The 21,020-nt window shown below is 36.0% G+C and overlaps 1 protein-coding gene across 2 annotated transcripts in view; it reads left to right on the top strand.

Annotated features, from left to right (window-relative positions):
• The window catches only part of MDGA2 (MAM domain containing glycosylphosphatidylinositol anchor 2), a gene marked incomplete at both ends in the record, with an annotated part of 848,361 nt that overhangs the window by 570,583 nt on the left and 256,758 nt on the right, over positions 1-21,020 (top strand). For both annotated transcript variants that reach the window (XM_080707341.1, XM_080707342.1), the window contains one exon: positions 12,501-12,770. In XM_080707341.1, coding sequence (XP_080563467.1) covers positions 12,501-12,770 — 270 coding nt within the window. The remainder of the gene's footprint in view (positions 1-12,500; positions 12,771-21,020) is intronic.

Below are 21,020 nucleotides of genomic sequence, written 5' to 3'. Positions count from 1 at the left end.
ACCATTAACACTGGATGATTATCATTCTGACATTCAAATTAGCACCATAGTAATTTCTAAGCATGTTGTGCATATGTCTATGAGCTGGTGGTATTGTTGGAGCTATTTTTATGTGATTGAACTGTGTTTTGGAAAAAATTATAACATCTGTTTAAAATAATCCAGAATTTGTAATATAAATGCTTCACTTAATTGGAAGGATTTTCTTTTTGCTTATAAATTTTACCATTTGACCTCATTGTGTGTGTGTGTGTGTGTGTGTGTGTGTGTGTGTGTGTGTGTGTGTGTGTTACTGGGTATTGAACCCAGAGGCATGGTACTGGGTACTGAACCCAGAGACATTCTACCTCTAAGCTAAACCATCAGCCTATTTAAAAAAATAAAAATAAAAATAAATAAGTTTTGTAAAATTGAGCAATGAAAAAAAAGAAAATAACCAGATTATTGTAAAAAATGCATTAGAATGAACATATTACATCCCTGTCTATAAAACAAACACAATTCAACTGTCAATAAAGGTCTGGTAAACTAAGTTATGGTATATACATAGAATATTATGCAGTTGTAAAACAATGTAAATTTATATTTTCTGACATGATGAATTGATGGATAAGGTAGCAAGCTGACATATAGGAAAAATGTGTGTTTGTGTGTATAAAGAAAAAGTTACAATATGAAAAAATAAATAAATAAACCATCAGCCTATTTTATTTTGTATTTTGAAGCCGGGTCTCACTAAATTGTTGACACTGGTCTTGAACTTGAGAACCTCCTGTCTCAGCCTCCCAAGAACTGAGATTACAAAGATGTACCACCACACTCATCTTTATTATTACTTTTATTACTTTATTTTACTATTTTATTATTTTTATTATTTTTTATTGATGTATTGTATCCCTACATCTTAATGGGGTACAAGATGGTAGAGGCATATATGCACACATCACTCATATAGCCCTTCCCCTTTTGATTTTTATTTGACACATAGTAATTATACATATATCTAGAATACAAAATTTAATTCCATATGTGTATAAAATGTGTAATGATTAAATTAGGATAATTTTCATTTTCCTCTCCTTAAATATATATCAGTTCTTTTTATTTTGTGGGTCTGGGGATGGATCCTAGGGGCATTAGACCACCAAGCTACAACCCCTGCCCTTTTATTCTTTTATTTTTTATTTTAAAACAGGGTCTCACTAAGCTGCACAGGGCCTCACTAAGTAGCTGAGGTTGTCCAGAAACCGTGATCTTCCGGTCTCAGCCCCCCAAATGCTGGGGTTACAAGTGTGAACCACCATGCCCAGCTATATTACTTCTTTATGCTTGAAAATTTCAAACTTCTCCTTTCTAGTTCTCTTTAAAATGTGTAATAAATTATGAATTCTAGTCACCACACTGTGCTATAAGTACTAGAACTAATTTCTCCTAACTCTAATCATGGTACTTGTTATCTAGCTTCCTTCAACCCTCCTTCTTCCATACTCTTTCTAGCCTCTTACCATCACTATTCTATTCTCTATTTCTTTTTCTTTTTCTTTTTCTCCTTCTCCTTCTCCTTCTCCGTCTTCTTTCTTCTCCTTCTCCTTCTCCTTCTCCTTCTCCTTCTTCTTCTTCTTCTTTTTCTTTTGGTGGTACTGGGGTTCCTGGAAACCATTCTACCTCCGGGCTACACTCCCAGACCTATTTTATTTATTTATTTTTTATTTGGAAACAGGGTCTCTTAAGCCAGTGCATCTGGCTTCGAACCTGCGCGATCCTCCTGCTCCGCCTCTCGAGCACCGGGATTACAGGTGTGCGCCACCAGGCCCAGTTCTATTCTCCTTTTCTACTAAATTTACCTTTTTTATATTGGTGCAATGTGATCATACATATAGTCAAAGGTCAGGGTGATAGAGGAAGGTATACTTGCACACAGTACTCATCATACCTTCCACCAGTTCCCACCCCATTCCCTTCTCCTTCCCTCCTTCCCCATCTGAGCACAGTGATCACTTTTGATAAGGTTGTATGTGCATCATGTCACTTGAAAGATTTCCCTCTCCCGGTCGTCCTCTCCCCTCCCATCTCCCTCAGTTAAGTCCCCTCCTTAACTCCCTTAAGGTTCCTCCTCCCATGTCTAAAATACCTCCTATGTCTTAATTTCTTTCAAGCTTCTATATATGAGGTAGGACATCTGACTTTCCACTTTTTGTGACTGATGAATCTCACTTAGCATAATGTTCTCAAGCTCCATCCTTTTCTCTACAAATTACATAATTTTGTTCTTTATGGATGAATAAAATTACATTGTGTATACTTCCCATAGTTTTGTAATCTATTCATTTGTTGATGGACATCTTGACTGGTTCTATTGTTTGTCAATTATGAATTATGCAGCTACAAACATAGATATTCATGCATTACTCTGGTAATTTGGTTTCAATTCTTTTGGGTAGATAACCAGTAATGGTATAGCTGGGTCATAGAGTGATTTTATTTCCATTCTTTTGAGGATCTTTCACAATTTTTTCCGAAGTGGTTACACTAATTTGCATCTCCACCAAAAGTGTTTCAGAGTTTCTACTTCTTCACATACACCAGCTGCCAGGGTCCAGCCCTAGCAAGAGTCGAAGTTTGTGTGTTGGTGAGAGAAAGCCGAGGTCGAATGAGAGAACTGCCACACGAGATCAGATTCAAGCTTCTCCATTTTATTCAGGATTTGTTACAATTTTTATACTTTCTTTTTTGGCAGAAAAGCAAGGGCATAGCCATGCAAGCAGGATCACCAAGGACAGGAAAAGTTATTATTTACAGACTTCAGGGCAGGGTGTCAGACATTTAAATAATCATAGTATGCTTTGTCTCACTTCACAAGGCTGACTTAAACTTAATCTTATACATTGGCCTAAACTAAGGTCAGTTTGAATTTAATGTTTGGCCCAATAACTTTATCCTTGGGAAAAAATCTTTGCTGCCTGAGTCTCTCACAAGCCGCTGCCCATCAGTTTTAGTTATAATGCTTATACATAAAATTCCATTTATACATATTAATACAAATAATCCTAAAATAATTTTTTGAAGAAAGGAATGCTAGACATACTTCATGGGGGATCTACGCCATTGCAGATCCCCTGATCGCGCTTTCTCAAGATCTGCATGAGATGCTATAGCAACCAGCATTATTTGTTATTGTTTGTTTGTGTTTGTGTATATATATACATATATATATATATATATGTAATAACATAAATATATATAATTGGATTGGTACACTATAGTCTCACATTATAATGTAGATCATGTTGACAATAGTATATATTCACATAGTACTTGGTGCCCTCCCCCCTCTCCATTTTCCTCCCTCCAGATACCTAGTGTCCAGGTTAACAATGTTATATTCACATGTATGCACATAGTTGCATGTAGCATTTCCATTAATGAACCTTCTTCTTCCACTTTCCTTCCTTCCCAGCTTTGCTGAGTTTTCCCCTCCATTATCTGGAGTCCCTCTGGTATCCCAAATACTCCCTAGCTTGAGCTATAAACATGGACATGAATGTTTATGGACATATGTCTCTTCTCTTTCTGTGCTTGGCTAATCTCAACATAATTTTCTCCAGGTCTTTTTATCTTCTTACAAATTACATAATTTTGTTCTTCTTTACTGTTGAGTACAATTCCATTGTTTGTATTTCTCATAATTTTGTAGTTCATTTATCGGTTGATGAACACATATGTTGGTTCCATAGTTTGTCTATTGTGAATTGTGCTGCTGTGAACATGGGTATGCATATGCTACTGTAGTTCTCTGATTTCAACCCCTTTGGAAAGATACCCAGAAGTGGTATAGCTGGATCATATGGTGGATCCATTCCCACTTTTCTAAGCAATCTCCACACTGATCTCTAAAGTGGCTGAACTAGTTTGCACTCCCAACAACAAAGTAAGAGTGTACCTATTTCCCCACATGCTCACCAACATTCATTGTTATTTGACTTCTTCATTCTTGCCACTCTGATTGGGGTTAGATGAAAAATCTCAGTGTCATTTTTATTTGCATCTCTCTAACTGCTAATGATGAAGATATTTTCATGTATCTATTGGCCATTTGTATCTCTTCTTTTGTGAAGTGTCTAATTCATTTTCCTATTTCTTGATTGGGTTATTTGTTTTGTGAGTGTAAAGTCTTTTGAGCTCTTTGTATATTCTGAATACTAGCCCTCTATCATGAGAGTAGCTGGTAAAGCTCTTCCCCCATTTTGTAGGCATTCTCATTAGATTCTTGATGATTTCCTTTGATGAGCAGAAACTTTTTAGTTTGATGCTACCCTACTTGTTAATTCTTGTTTTAATTTCCTGAGCTTTGGAGGTCTTCTTGAAGAAGTTATTTCCTGTCTCTATATGTTGGAGTGTTAAACCTATGACCTCCTTTAATAGCTTCACAGTCTCTGGTCTGATTTCCAGGTCATTGATCCATCTTAAGTTGATTCCTGTGCAGGGTGAGAGGTAAGAATTTAGTTCCATTTTTCTACAAAGGGTGGCCAGTTCTCCCAGCATCATTTGTTGAAAAGGCTGTCTTTTCTCCAGCATATGAATTTGACCTCTTTGTCAAAGATAAATTGACTATAAGTGTATTTGTGTTTTTAATGATTGTTATTCAAATAGGGTGAAGTAAAATCTTGGGATAGTTTTGATTTGCACATCTCTAATTGATAATGAAATTGAACTTTTTTTTTAAGTACTGGGGATTGAACCCAGGGACATTCTATTTTTGAGCTATACCCTCAGCCCTATTTTTTATTCCTTATTGTGAAATAGCAGGATTTTACTAAGTTGTGGAGGGCCTCACTAAATAGCTGAGCCTGGCCATAAATCCCAATCCTCTTGTCTCAGCCTCCCAAGTCATCCACCATGCCTGGATTGAAATTGAACTTTTTTACACATGTATTTGCCTTGATCAATTTTTGATTGGTTTCTCTGGGAAACTTTGAAAGCAGTATTAAGAGGAAAATTCATGAGATTGAATGCTCCCATAAAAAGAACAAAAAATCACCAAATAAACAATCCATGATACACATCAAAGCCCTTGAAAGGCAGGAACAGTTTAATCCCAAGGCCAGTAGGAGACAATAAATCATTAAAACCAAAGGAGAAATCAATAAAGTAGAGAACAAAAAAGAGAGAAAGAAAGAAAGAAAGAAAGAAAGAAAGAAAGAAGAAAGAAAACAACAAAACCAAAAGCTGGCTTCTAAAATAAGATGAAAAACAAGATGGATAAACTACTAGCCAACCTAACCTAAAGAAAGAATCAACCCAAAATCCTAAATAAGAGATGAAAAAGGGGATATTACTACTGACAGCATGGAAATCCAGAGGATTATAAGAAACTACTTTGAAAAACTATACTCCAAAATATGGATAACCTAGAAGAAATGACAAATTTCTACACATATACAAATTCCTTAATTGAATAAAGAAGATAGAGAAAATAGAGAAAACTGACCAATATCAATCAAAGAGAATGAAACAGAAATAAAGAGCTATCAAAAAGAAGCCCATTTCCAGGTAGTTTCCCAGCCGTATTTTATAAAATATTTGTAGAGGATTTGATACCAATACTCCTCAATATATTTCATGAAATAGAAATGGAGCTCTCCCAAATACCTTTTATGAATATAGAATCACATTTATACAAAAACTAAATAAAGATAGTTCAAGAAAAGAAAACTATATTGTTGATTATCTTAGATGCAAATTGTATAAACAAAATAGTAGCAATGCACATTCAAAACCACATCAAGAAAATTATCCACCGTGACTACATCAGATGAATCCCAGCAATACAAGGCTGGTTCAAGATACAAAAAATTATCTATGTAACTCACCAAATAAACAGAACTAAGAACAAAAGTCATGTGATCATTTCAATAGATGCTGAAAAGCATTCAATAAAATCTAACACCCATTTATTGATGCTAAAAACACTGCAAAAATTTGCAATAGAGGGACCTTACCTCAACATCAAAAAGGCAATATACAATAGACCCACATCCAACTTCGTATTGAATTGGGAAAAACTACAAGAATTCTCTTTAAAATTAGGAACAAGATGAGGATGCCTACTATCACCAGTGCTGTTCAATATAGGAATGGAGACTCTAGCCAGTGCAATAAAACAAGAGAAAGAAATCAAAGGAGTAAAAATAGGAAAAGAAGAACTGAAACTATCTTTATTTACAGATGACATGCTCTTATACTTAGAAGACCCAATAAACTCAACCAAAAAGCTTCTAGAACTGATTAACAAATTCAGCAAAGTGTCTGGATACAAAATCAATCAAATGAAATCAGAAGCTTTTCTATAGAAAAGCTAGGTTGTTTTATGCCAACCACAAATCCACTGTAAAAGAATTCCACCAAATATTTCTAATCTTAATAACTTTAGAAATAATAAAATATTTAGGATTAACACTAACCAAGGGGTAAAAGACCTCTACAATGAAATTTACAAACCTTGAAAGAAATTAAAGATCTCAGAAGGTAGATACTTACATGCTCTTGTATAAGCAGAATAAGTATGATCAAAATTGTCGTTCTTCCAAAAGTGATCTACAGATTCAATTCAAACCCCATTAAATTACTGTGATCCTTCTTCACAGATCTCAAACATTTAGTCCTTAAATCTATTTAGAACAGCTAAAAACACCCAGAATAGTGAAAATAGTTATCAGCAACAAGAACCATGCAGGAGAAATCACAATACCTAATTTCAAAGTATACTACAAAGCCATAGTAAAAAAAAATGCTTAGTATTGGCACAAAAAATGAAACATGGACAAATGAAACAGAATAGAAGACGCAGGAACAACACTTACAGCCTATTGATTTTTGACAAAGGGACCAAAAACGTATATTGGAAAAAAGATAGTCCCTTTAACAAATGATATTGGCAAAACAAGTTATCTATATGCAGAAAAATAGAAATAAATCCCATCTTCTCACCTTCCAAGCGTTAATTCAAGATGGATCAAAGTCATGAAAATTAGCTGGGCGTGGTGGCGCACGCTTGTAATCCCAGCATTTGGGAGGCTTGAGACCGGAGGATCGCGGTTCGCGGAAAGCCTCAGCTACTAAGTGAGGCCCTCTGCAACTCAGTGAGACCCGGTTTCAAAATTAAAAAAATAAATTAAAAAAAAAAAAAACAGGGCAGGGACTGTAGCTCGGAGGTTGAATGCCCCTGGGTTCCATCCCCAGACCCCAGACCCACAAAAAAAAAAAAAAGAAAAGAAAATTAGACCAAAGATTTTACAGTTACTTGAAGAGGGCATAAGACTAACACTCCAAAATTGAGGCACAGGTTACAACTTCCTCAACAAGACGGAAAGGCACAATTAAATGATGATTAGGACCTCAAGAAAGAGCTAAAAAATGGTAAAAGATCTTTGCCAGATACTCCTCTGAGAGAGGGAATATATCTAGAATATAGATATATTCTAGAGAGGGAATATATCTAGAATATAGAAATCTCAGGAAACTCACCACCAAAATATTCACTTTTTTAAACATTTTACTTTGCACATATAAATAAGCACATTTGTCTTTCTATTCCTGGCTTCTTTCACTTACTATAATGTTTATTTTTGCTCTGATTTGATAAACATCTCAAATAATAACTACAAACTGAAATCCCATTCAGCATTTCTTTTGTTCCATTTTATTATTAAAAACAAGCTTAAGCCAGGCGTGGTGGCACACGCTTGTCATCCCCACACTTGGGAAGCAGAGACAGGAGGATCTTGAAGGTTCAAAGCCAACCTCACTGTCTCAAAAGACCCTGTTTCCAAATAAAATATAAAATAGGTCTGGGAGTGTAGCCCAGAGATAGAAGGGTTCCATCCCCAGTACCACCAAAAAACAAAAAACAAAAACAAACCAAAAAGAACAAACAGACAAACAAAAAAACAAGCTTAAAGTAATAATCTGTCTCATGTATTTTTATGAAGAAAGAATGGTCATATAGATCTGGCAATTGTTTTAGGATTATATGTTTTTTTCATGATAGAGAATTTATGACCTCTAGGATTTTCCATTTTTATTCTTGTATGGCAGTGGGGTAATATAGACATATAGTGCATATATGATTAAGTGTAATGAGCTTTATCTTTCTTCTTGCCAAGTACAGGAGAGAAAGCTTATAATGCATGGTCACAGGGTGAATGCACAGTTTTAGAATATTAAAAAATAGCATTCATTTGTAAGACAAGCAATGGAATGCCTATGAACTTTTAAAGTTCCTATGAAAATGTCAAATCTTGCAAAAAATAGTTTTATTTTACAAATGAAAATAATTATAAAATAGGATGAATATATTTTTAGTTATACTTCTCTAGTAAATATGAATGTTTTTCATTTGTTTTATATATTATGGGACCTTCAAAAAATTGAAATGGTCTGAAAATAACTGTGTCAAATAAAATACCCATATTTTTAGTGATTGGATAGTTTATACAGTTCATTATTTTTCTACTTTTTTATTTTCCCTCTTCATATTTATTAAGCACCCACTATATATCAAGCAATGGACAAAGATATAAGGATAGTCATTCAAAAAATTACCAAAGAAGCTAGGCGTGGTGGCTTGGGAGGCAGAGACAGGAGGATCGCACAGGTTCGCAGCCAGCCTTTCTGGCTTAAGAGACCCTATTTCCAAATAAAATATATAAAAATGGGTCTGGGAGTGTAGCCCGAAGGTAGAAGGGTTTCCAGGAACCCCAGTACCACACACACACACACACACACACACACACACACACACACACACACACAGTGACCGAAAAACTTTTTCTGTACACATTTTGTACTTGGTACTATTGCAAGTACTCTAAACATATTAAAATATCTCAAGAAGATAGCCACAATTATTTTCTCCTTTCTGACAATGGGAAGCACAGGCACTCATATGTGGAAAAAAAACTTGTAATACATCATACAGTTACTAAACAGCAAAGTCAAGATTTGAACCCAGGTGTCTCACCTGAAAGTCCGTGATCTCAACACTCAGCTGTTGCACACACTTCAGAGAATGCAGTCATGACACTTCACTTCTAGCTGAAAGCAGTAATAGTAACCTTGGTGATATTACATAATGGGAAAGGAAAAATATGAGTCTATGGAAGTCTATGAGAATAAAACTAATCTAGAATCTTTTTTTTTTTTTTCTGGTGGTACTGGGGTTCCTGGAAACCCTTCTACCTCCAGGCTACACTCCAAGACCTATTTAATATTTTTTTATTTGGAAACAGGGTCTCTTAAGCCAACACTGCTGGCTTTGAACCTGCGTGATCCTCCTGTCACCACCTCCCAAGCGTCCAAACCTAGAATCTTTTACATGACTTCTGATCTATCCAAAAGTTAGTAAGTGATCCATCTAAACTAAAGCATCTTCTTTAAAATATTGCTAATAGTTGAATAAAAAATTTGCTCATATTAAAATACTTTCCTAGCCGGGCGTGGTGGCGCACGTTTGTAATCCCCGCAATTGGGAAGCGGAGACAGGAGGAGGATCGCGCTGGTTCGGAGCCAGACTCGCTGGTTTAAGAGACCCTGTTTCCAATTTTTTAAAAAAATGTAAAATAGGTCTGGGAGTGTAGCCCAGAGGTAGAAGGGCTTCCAGGAACCCCAGTACCACAAAAAACAAAAACAACAACAACAAAAACTTTCCTATGTTGAGTTTGGAGGTTTTGCATGGTCTAGTCAGGGTCCAGGCAGTAGGATTTCTGTGAATCATGGGATGAGACGCCTACTGTTTACAATTCCTATGAGCTTCAGCCCCTTACTTTGCTTCAAGTTCTTGGCCTTTTTTGCTGGGGATCTCTGAAAGTGCAGTGCCAACAGTCCCTGCATGATTAGGCAAGAGGTAACCACCACAGACCCCAAGCGCCATCTTCCCAGAAGTCTAGTCTATGTTAATTTTTTCCTAGCAAACCACTTACCCTTAGGGTGATTAAACTTCTATGATTCTTAAGCAAAGCCTTATAGTTTCAAAAGGCTGAGTCTACAGAATAAAAAGTAAGATACAAGCACAAAAGTGACAATGATTTCCACCTCTTTTCTCCTTGGGATTTAAAGTTTGAAAAATTTGATACAAAAAAATATGGGTGAGAGGGGGAGAAAGACTTGAAGACGGAAACATTTCAATCTTCATGATGTAAATACACAAACTTATCAGAGCCACTCACTGTGCTGAGCATAGGAAGGTTGAGAGGGAGAGGGGGTGGGGTGGGAAATGCAGAGGGTCAGTGAGTGCTGTGTGCAGGCATGCCTCTGTCACCCTGAATTTCATCAAGATGTATGATTACAATGCACTAATAAATATTTTTTAAAATATGAGTATTCTTAAGTTTTTGCAGTTGCTAGTGATTTTATGGTCTTCTTGGGCTATTTTGAATTTCAGAGAATATCAGAGGTAATAAATGATATTATTAGGATCTCCGTAATTATATTTCAACTAAATATCTTTGTAATATTATGCTATGTACCTCAAGAGATACTTCTTTTATCTCTTCCTGTTAATATATTAATAATTAAATATTATATATATTTTAAGAATATTTAATTAGTAATGTTCTCCAAAAATTTAGTAATATTAAATACCTATGTTTTTATACTTTTATTAGTGCACTGTAGTCTCACTCATAATGAAGTTCAGGATGATAATAACCTACACACACACAGCACTTGGTGGGCTTCCTCCTGGCTTCTTCCTCACTCCTCCCCTTCCCCACATAGTATATTGAGACTGACATTAGTATTCTTACATATGTACATACAATCAATGGAAATGATTCCTTAATTTATTCTCCCTTCCCCTATAACCATAGATCACCTTTATTTTTTCACTGGGGATTCTCCTCTTTATCTGAAGTCACTTTTATATCCTGATTTCTCTCTAGAGAAAATGTAAGACCCTTCACTTTCTGTGACTGGTTAATCTCACTCAACATAATGTTCTGCAGGTCCATCCATTTTTCGGCAAATTACATAATTGTGTTCTTCTTTATGCTGGGTAGAATTCCATTGTGTATATATTTTATAATTGTGTATTTCATAAATTTCTATTGTAAATTGTACTGCTATAAATGTGGGTATGCATATATACTATAATATTTTATTTCAGTCCCTTTAGATAGCTAGCTCTTTAAAATACCTTTTTCTACATACTGTGGGGATATATATATATATCTTCATATATATGTATATATATATATTCATTCACACATATATGTCTTCATATATGTGTGTACTATATATATTGTGTATTACTTTCACTAACTATAAAGCCTTCATTATATACATATGTATATTTGTTTGTGCATATATATACATATATATATTCCAATAAGTTTTAATTACAGATCTTTATAATTCAGTGTCAGTACCTCTGAAGGGCTAATATGAAATATTGAAAATGTGCATATTGTTTGAGATGATGATCCATTATGAAGCAATGGCTTTTATAAATGTCATAGAGATACTGCATGTCTTTCTCATGAAACCATAGAGTGAGTCCATTATTTTGCACTCCTCTGGTTTTCTTTTTGAAAACACAGCAGAATATCTTGAGCACAGACAGAAGGAATTTAACTTTTATTCTTAACTCTAGCTCAAAACTAAATTAATATAAAATTATATAAGAATATAAAATGGTATAAATATTTCTGATATGGCTTGATTTCATGCAACACATCCTTAACTTCTAGAATATTTTATCGAAAGAATGGTCATTTTTATATTTTTAACCTGCTAAGTACAAAACACTTTTTTCATTGGGAGAGTTTTTATAATCCAAACATTAAAGTAGTTGCAGGTGTGGCTTGATGGCTGAGTTCATATGTCTACTTCTCTCTAAATTTAAAGCCATGTTTATGAGAATTCACTGCCTAGACTTTTCCAATTGATGAGGCAATAAATGCAGTATGGGATTGCATTACAACTAGATGATTTTTTATTCCTTTTATGAAAATAAACAGGCCCATTGAATGGTAATTGACTAAGATGATCTATACCTATGTGTTCAGTTTGCAAGTCAAAACTGTCCAAAAGTTAAATAAACTACCATCTTTATCATTAAAATACAAAGACAAAACCACTGTAGTCTTTACATTGGGAGTGACAAGAACAAAAGGAGCTCATCATCATTTAAGAGAAAAGGAATATTTTGTTTTTAAACTTTGATCACACTTGTGACCCCAATTTTAGAACAGTAATCCAAGGAGACATAAATGTAAATCACCTTTCCAGATATAACATTCTTAATTCAGTTCTATATGCATACACCATTTAAGTAAATTTCAAAATTCATTGTCTTGCTAAAATTTGAGTCATATACTGTGATTTTGCTACAAGAGAACAATTTTTCAACTGTTTGACTGAATAAATGAATTATAAAGCATGCTGTTGAATTCCACTTGTGACATATCTAAATAGGCACATGTCCTTTTGTTTATGTCTTTTAGCATCTCCGTCCATTAAACTCTTGGTGGATGATCCTATAGTTGTAAATCCTGGAGAGGCCATAACATTAGTGTGTGTTACAACAGGAGGAGAACCTGCGCCCACTCTCACCTGGGTCAGGTCCTTTGGGACTCTGCCTGAAAAGATTGTTTTGAATGGAGGAACTCTGACCATACCTGCTATCACCTCGGATGATGCTGGTACTTATAGCTGCATTGCCAATAATAATGTTGGAAACCCTGCAAAAAAGTCCACCAACATCATTGTGAGAGGTAAGGTTGCCTCAGGAATGGTACAACTTAGATTTCAAGCTTAGCTATGTTATCAAAAATCAAGTACTGTAATGCTTATAAAATACTATTTCCTCAAGAATTTCATACATAAATAACATACAGAGAAAATTTTTATAAATAATGGTAAAGTGTATAATTATAACTAGAACCAAAAATTCTTAAATCCTAATGGCAAACTTTATATTGACATTTGAGAGTTTTATATAACATATTCTCAATGATACATTTTTATAATGTTCTTAGTAAAAAGAGAAAAGAAAAAAGTGGGGGCTAGGAATATAGCTCAAGTTCAGGCAAGCACAAGACCTTGGGTGTGATCTCTGGCACTACAGAGAGAAAGAAAAATAGAAAGAAAGAGAACATGTTATATATAACATAAAACACTGTCAAACAGATCGTATGTTAGTTAAGAAATTTAGTATATGCATCTTTTAAATATGTATTAAACAGTTATCAATTACCTATTACAAGCAGGGATTTAAGTGTGAAGTTTTATACAGATCTAAAAAATTACACCATAATCAAATATTCTGTCAGTGCCGGTGCTGGGGCCAGCAAGGCCGGCATCGGAGCCTGCCGTGAGGCTAGGCCGGTACTGGGGCCTCCGAGGCCAGGATAAGAGCTTGCCGAGAGGTTAGGCCGGTGCTGGGGCCAACGAGGCCGGCAGCGGAGCCTGCCGTGAGGCATGACCAGTCCTGGGGCCTCCGAGGCCGGGATCGGAGCATGCCGAGGGGTTAGGCCGGTGCTGGGGCCAGCGAGGCCGGCATCGGAGCCTGCCGTGAGGCAAGGCCGGTACTGGGGCCTCCGAGGCCAGGATAAGAGCCTGCCAAGGGGCTAGGCCGGTGCTGGGGCCAGCGAGGCCGGCATCGGAGCCTGCCTTGAGGCATGACCAGTGCTGTGGCCTCCGAGGCCGGGATCGGAGCCTGCCGAGGGGTTAGGCCGCTGCTGGGGCCAGCGAGGCTGGCATCGGAGCCTGCCGTGAGGCAAGGCCGGTACTGGGGCCTCCGAGGCCAGGATAAGAGCCTGCCGAGGGGTTAGGCCGGTGCTGGGGCCAGTGAGGCCGGCATCGGTGCCTGCCGTGAGGCAAGGCCGGTACTGGGGCCTCTGAGGCCAGGATAAGAGCCTGTCAAGGGGTTAGGCCGGTGCTGGGGCCAGTGAGGCCGGCATCGGAGCCTGCCGTGAGGCATTACCAGTGTTGGGGCCTCCGAGGCCGGGATTGGAATCCTGCCAAGGGGTTAGACCGGTGCAGGGGCCAATGGCCAGCATCGGAGCCTGGCATGAGGCAAGTTCACTCCTGCGGCCTCCAAGGTCGGGACCAAAGCCAGCTTAGGGGTTGACCAGTTCAGGGGCCAGCGAGACCAGAACTGGGTCCTCCCATGAGGCAAGGCCGCTGCGTGAGCCAGCGAGGTCTGGATCAGTCCACTGAGTAGCCAGGCCACTACTGGGACCATCAAGAGTGGGATTGGTACTTGCAACGCAGCATGCACAGAGAAATATCGCAGAAAATATAAATCAGACGCTTCTCTTAATCAGCAATAACTAGGAGGAAAAGGGCAACAGGAAGAGGTTGAGCTATAGAAAGGGCCCTATAGTGAAGCAACTAATGTGATCAATCAGAGGGTATGTAATACTGGAGGACGGAGCCTCTTTAAAATGCAGGAGGTACATAAACAAATGTATCAAAGTAAATCACCAAAGAAGTGTGGGATGGAGGGAGGGGGAGGGAATGGGACGGGGGCTGGAGGAGGGCTAATTGGATGATGTGTGCTTGTATATCCTCTCAAGTCTTGTACTCCAATGTGATTGATATATGACTACAATGCACCAATTTAAAAAATAAATTAATTAAAAAAATAAAAAAAAACAAAAAAAAAGTAATCTAAATAGAAAAAAAAATGCAGGAGATACATAAACAAATGTATCAAAGTTATTCACCAAACAAGCATGGTATCAAGGGAGGGAGAGGGAATGGGATGGGGATTGGATGAGGGCTGACTGGATGATATGTGCTTGTATATCCTCTCAAGTCTTGTATTCCAATGTGATATATGATTACAATGCACCAATAAAAAATAAAAATAAAAATAAATAAATAAAAGAAAAAAAAATAAATTTTCTATTTTGAAAAAAAAAAAAAACAAAAAAAACAAATATTCTGTCAGTGAAAATAAAATACATCAATAGTGATATCAAGTAGAGAGATTTTAAAAAGTTATTTCTACTCATTTCTGGGTGAGGTTATTGGGGATAACTAATGACATTTGCACTAGATTGAGCAGAGCTTTTGACAAAATGAAATTGAGAAGGTAAGAGAGAAGAAAGGCAAAGCTTATTTGAAGAATTGAATTAAATGTGGGACACTAAGTCAGCAGTATCAGTGATGTTGAGTTGTGGCTGCTGCCAGTGTCCAAATGTGGCTCTGTCAACATTGGTGCTGTACAAGCAGATGCTATTTCTCTATTGTGGAGGCTGTGAACAAGTGCAAGGAGGGTGTTCAGAGAGAACACACGTTTCTTGATCTCTTACTTCACCTGAGATATTCCTGTGTTGTAGTTGGAGGTAGACCTGATGATTCTAAAGTTATAGAGCTATCCATGTGCACAAGAGGATCTTCTGAACATGCAAATGTAAATGATTCATGTTGGCCGACTATAATTTAAGCAAAGCATAATCCAGTATATCAAGATTAACATACGTGATTCTGTCCATATAGATTGTAGTGGCTTTAGTGACCATATCATTCTTTATTATTCTAATTATTAAAAATATTCTGACAAACGTATTCTATACTCAAAATATTGCTAAATATTATCATATAAACTAAGAGACTCTGATGAGTGCCTTCTGTGCCAAATAATTACAGAATATACAATATTTAATAATGGCAAAATGTGCCATCCTTCTATCTATCATTACAAAAATAAAACACTACTAATTAAACTACCACAATGCTTTTTTTATTAGGTGGAAATTTATTAAAAGGACTCTTATTTTATGTTTAATTTTCTTTTAAACCATATGGTCCCTTTGGCACACAAGCCAAGGTAAGTATAAGGCAACTTAAATTGGTTGAATTATTCTCCAATCTTTATACGCAGAGCTCAACTTTTAATTGGTTTTCATTTTGGAGTGTTTGGCGACCATAGTTTTTTTTTTTTTATAATATCATTGCTTTTATCAGAAAGTCTATATAATTCATAATTAAAGAGAAATACTATCTCAGATTTTCTTACAAGTCATGCACTGCTGCTGTGACCACCTAGATAATAACAGCTGTGAGAGACTGTCAGATATAAGTTGCATGCTGGTTTTAGAAATGTTAAAATTGGAGCCGGGCGTGGTGGCGCACGTTTGTAATCCCCGCGCTTGGGAGGCGGAGACAGGAGGATCGCGCAGGTTCGAAGCCAGCCGTGCTGGTGTAAGAGACCCTGTTTCAAAAATATAAAATAGGTCTGGGAGTGTATCCCGGAGGAAGGAGGGCTTCCAGGAACCCCAGTACCACCAAAAAAAAAAAAAATGTTAAAATTGGAAAATAAATTATTAAAATATTTTGCAATCAGTGACATTATCTTTATTTTAATTATTTGACAAAATCCTCTTAGACAACTACTACATGTTATACAAACTCAACAAATATGAGGGTTATATGAAGGTAACTACAAGAATCAAATGCTATATCCCTGGCTTCAGGGAGCTCATGGTCTATAAAAGATAGAATTGCAAGGAATGATATATGAAATACATAAAAAGATTCATGAATGTAAGCACCCAAACTTCCTGGTTTAAATGTTAGTATTAATGAAATAAGAGTACTATTAAACTTTGTCTCAGTGATCAGCCCAATTCTGATCTCATTCTACCCCAAAAATAAAGAAAATGACGTAGGGACAGAGAAAGAGAGAGAGATTGATGGGGGGTGGGAGAAGGAGAAAGGAAGGAGGATAGTATGATCACAGTTGTTTATTTTTAGCTCTACTTTTTGTTCTTTGTTTGCTTTTATAATACTCACTTTCCCAAGGAGCCATGAAATAATCCACCAAATATTGCTAAAATAGTTGTAAAGTTAGTTAAAGTATTGAAATATCTATCCTTAAGTGTCATGGATCCAATGTTGAATCTCTCATTTTACCATTTATCAAAAATGTAAAAAAAAAATTTGCATTGAATTTCGTTTGCACAACAGAGTCATTTGCAATATTAAATGCATGTACAGCTGGCAAAATATGCAGCAGAATAGTCAGTGTTGCTCAGGTCCCCTCACTAAATGGACTATACAGTGCACAGTACATAGATTTTCAGAGAATAATTTGCTCCTTCCTACCCTACCTCCAGTACTCATTTGTGTCCTTATAAAGCAAAGTTTCCAACTTTGACATAAATGACCTGAAATAAATAAAGCTCTATAAGTTTATTTCTCTGATCCATAATTTCTTTTTATGTCTTTAATTTGTCTGAATTGTACATTTGCATAATAATATTACACTACCAGTAGGACTTCTCAGCAGTGGTATTCACATAATTCATGTAATCGAGATTGCACATAATCTTACTGAATATAGAAATGTAGTTGGTTAATGCATCCTAGAATAAACTAGGAGAGGAAAGAAAAGCTGCTACAATAGTGTGAGAGCATCTGATTTCTGTTCTTGAGGCCAAGAAGGTCAGTTCAAAATTTAATTTTTTATTATATAAAATAAATTATTTTCAAGTCTTCTGAACTTGTAGGTCTCTCCATGTCTTAGACTAACTATATAACCAATAAAATAGAGATAGAATGCTAGGCTTATTTTCCCCATTCTTTCATGCAATTAAATCAGGATGCATACAGTATGTTTCTGAGCATGCACAAATATGTCTTGTTCATAGAAATACCATTCTAATTCATGAATACGTAAGCACAAAATAAGTATATGGGGTGCAGAAAAGAATTAAACTCCAGAAAAATTTTCAAACTTCATTTGACATTCTGATAAAGGAGAACTCTCGAAATGTTTGTGTGTGTGTGTGTGTGTGTGTGTGTGTGTGTGTGTGTCTTCATTTGATTTTCTGAAAAAAGAGAAATCTTTAAAGTTAAACATATAGATGCACATATATATGTATGTATGTATAAAACATTCTATGTAGATAACAAGCTCAAACTAGATGTGAATCCCCTGTGGTTTACAACTTGAGCAGAACACTTTTAAATAAAGCAACAATTCCTTTTTTTGTGATCCTTTAAGAAATTACAGTGATTGAGTCACATTTCTCCTAAGTCAGGTGATAAGCAGTTGTCTAATATATCTGAAAACAAAATTATGTTGATTATCTATTCCATGTTGAGTGGCCTGACCTATTAGATATGTCACTCCCATTTGAAGTTCTCTGTTATGATTCATTGTATTTAGAAATGCCCTCATTTTTCTTCTATCATAAAATAAACCACTGCATTGTATTTAGAAATGCCCTCATTTTTCTTCTATCATAAAATAAACCACTGTATTGAATAAACATCATTTATAATCAAGATACTCATTTTAGGGTCCTGTGGCCTCTCTGGGTATCCTAGAGTGCACCGAAGTTATAAACACACATTTAGTTCAGTGTTTTGGATGCTTGCTCCAAAATATTAGCAAAGCTCTAAACCTGATTTACTATAATATACTCTTCCCTCAAAAATTTGGGTCTACTTTGGACAGGAAACCTGAGATAGGGAAGAAAGAGGTAGTATGGTTGGATTTTTAAGATACTTTTACTGGTGCATTGTAATTATATGTAATAATGAGGTTCAAAGTCATATAAACATACATACATTCAGGTCCTGGTGTGTTTTCTTTCAGATCAAATCCTGTTATTTACCCCTACCTGTATATAATAGTGGCATTGGTAGTGATAATTTTCTGCATGGGCATAGCATAATTTGATTTTTTTCATCAGTTTTCATTTTTACCCTCCCTACTTTCTTCCCTCTAACCCCTTTCATTATTCTATTGGTTACTCTCCTGAATTATCTAAAGAATAACACAAATGTGGTATATATACACAATGCTATTTTACTTAGCTATAAAAAAGAACAAAATTATGTCACTGGCATAAAAATGGATGAAATTAGATATTATTATGCTAAATGAAAATTACAACAGTCTCAAAGTTAAAGATCAAATATATTTTCTCATATGTGGAAGAAGGAGAAAATACAGTTGGCTTTTTCCTGTTTATCTGTCAATTCTCTGCTTCCATCTACTTCCCCCACTCTTTGCTTAAAAGCTAAGTTCTGTCTAAACAACCTGGCTTGGGTGGAGTATGGACCCAGTCATCGCTGTATGTAGCATTTGCTTTTCTTATGTGTTATATTAATAGAATCTTCTGAGGTTTTTGTTTATTTTTTCCTTTTCTTATTATTTATTTTTCTTGTATGGGGGATTGAACTCAGGGGCATTCTACTTTCAAGCTATGCCCCCAGACCTATTTTTTATTCTTTATTTGAAACAGAGTCTCACTAAGTTGCAGAGAGCCTGAGGTAACAGAGGCTGGCCATGAACCTATGATCCTCCTGTCTCAACCTCCCAAGTACTGGGATTACAAGAATGTGCCACCACACCTGGCTGAGGTTTTTATTTATAAAAAATATATCTATTTGTGTATCTGAAGAAGTTACTAGTGATGGGAATTCTACAAGTTTCCTTGAATGTGTCACTTCCCCTGAACAGCTTATAATATGCCTCTACATTCATTTTGTAGAATCTATCTTCCACATAGTCAACTAAACAAAGTTCAAAATGAACTCATCTTTTTTCCATGTGAGACTCAAATCAGACTGTTGAAAATGCTGGCCTATCAAAGACACACAAATGTTAATGTACCACCTCTATCCAATTGCCACACCTGTTTTTATGTCTACAAATATGATTTAGGCACCCCTGTAGTAGAAACATTTCAAAGCTCTCACAGGTCCTATGATAAGCTCTTCAAAAGGATTGAAATGAAATTCAACTTATATTTAAAAGAAGTTTTATCGCCAGGTGTGGTGGTGCACGCTTGTAATCCCTGCCCTTGGAGGTGTAGACAGGAGGATCGTGCAGGTTCTAAGCCAGCCGTGCTGGCGTAAGAGACCCTGTTTCAAAAATATAAAATAGGTCTGGGAGTATAGCCCGGAGGTAGAAGGGCTTCCAGGAACCCCAGTACCACCAAAAAAAAAAAAAAGAAGAAGTTTTATCTTACAATTTTCTCCAAAGATTTTAATCAAATCTTTTCTCTGGCTTCTCTACCTGTAGTCATCAACACAGCCTAAGAATCAAGGAATAATGCTTCTACCACTTTCTTTGAAAATTCTGTGTAACAAAGAAGTCTGCTTAGCATTCTCTTTGGAATTATTTGGATCAATTCTTAGGCACAAGTGAACCAGAAAAAGTCATCTATTACCTATTTTCATGAAGATATGAAAAGATTATGGGGATTTTTAAATATTTAGTTTGCATTCATGATTATGATTAATCAGCAAGACCTCCTGGCTATATCTTTAAAATATACTTTGAAATCTGATCATACAATGGTACCAATATTTTCCAATCATTAGTATATCCCCCATGGTTGATTAATGCAGTCTTTTTATTAATATTCTTTCCATATAAGCCATTATTTTAAACATTCATCTACTATATTGGATGAATTAGAGTAGGATGAGTTAATGAATAGACTCAGAGATGTTAATTACTCAAAAGAATACTTTTGTATTATGGTTTGAATATGCTTTATGTCCTCTAATACACTTAAATATTCTTCATGAAAGAGCAGAGTGTTTCCTGGTTGACAGTTATGGTGGTGGTATTTTGTTTGAGGTGTGTGTGTGTGTATTCCATGCAGCTATTCATCTATTCATATATCTAAGCTAATCATCTCTGATTGTATGCTGTGGCTTCTGAGGTTACTAAGGTTTCTCTGAATATTGCCTCAATCTCTGTCATCTAAAAGTGATAAGGATGTTGAATAAACACAAATGGAATATTTTAATATGCAGATTCACATTAGTTTCAGTAATATTCTAATCAACTAAAGTTCAGACATATGGCCACACACAGTGATTTAAAGGCTGTGAAATATATCCTTACCATTGCGCTTGGGAATAGGAAGACATGGATTTTTGTCTATAGCTAGTCATCAATCAAGAGCCAGCCTGAGAAAAATTATCTCATTCACCTGATCAAATTCTTTCCATAACTTTGCAACTTACTCAGAATAAAATTAGCATTT

The sequence above is a fragment of the Muscardinus avellanarius genome (assembly GCF_963383645.1).
Source record: "Muscardinus avellanarius genome assembly, chromosome: 12".
In the NCBI taxonomy this organism is placed as follows: Eukaryota; Metazoa; Chordata; class Mammalia; order Rodentia; family Gliridae; genus Muscardinus; species Muscardinus avellanarius.
The sequence above is the reverse complement of the archived record's forward strand: the minus strand, read 5'-3'. Positions and strand labels throughout refer to the sequence as shown.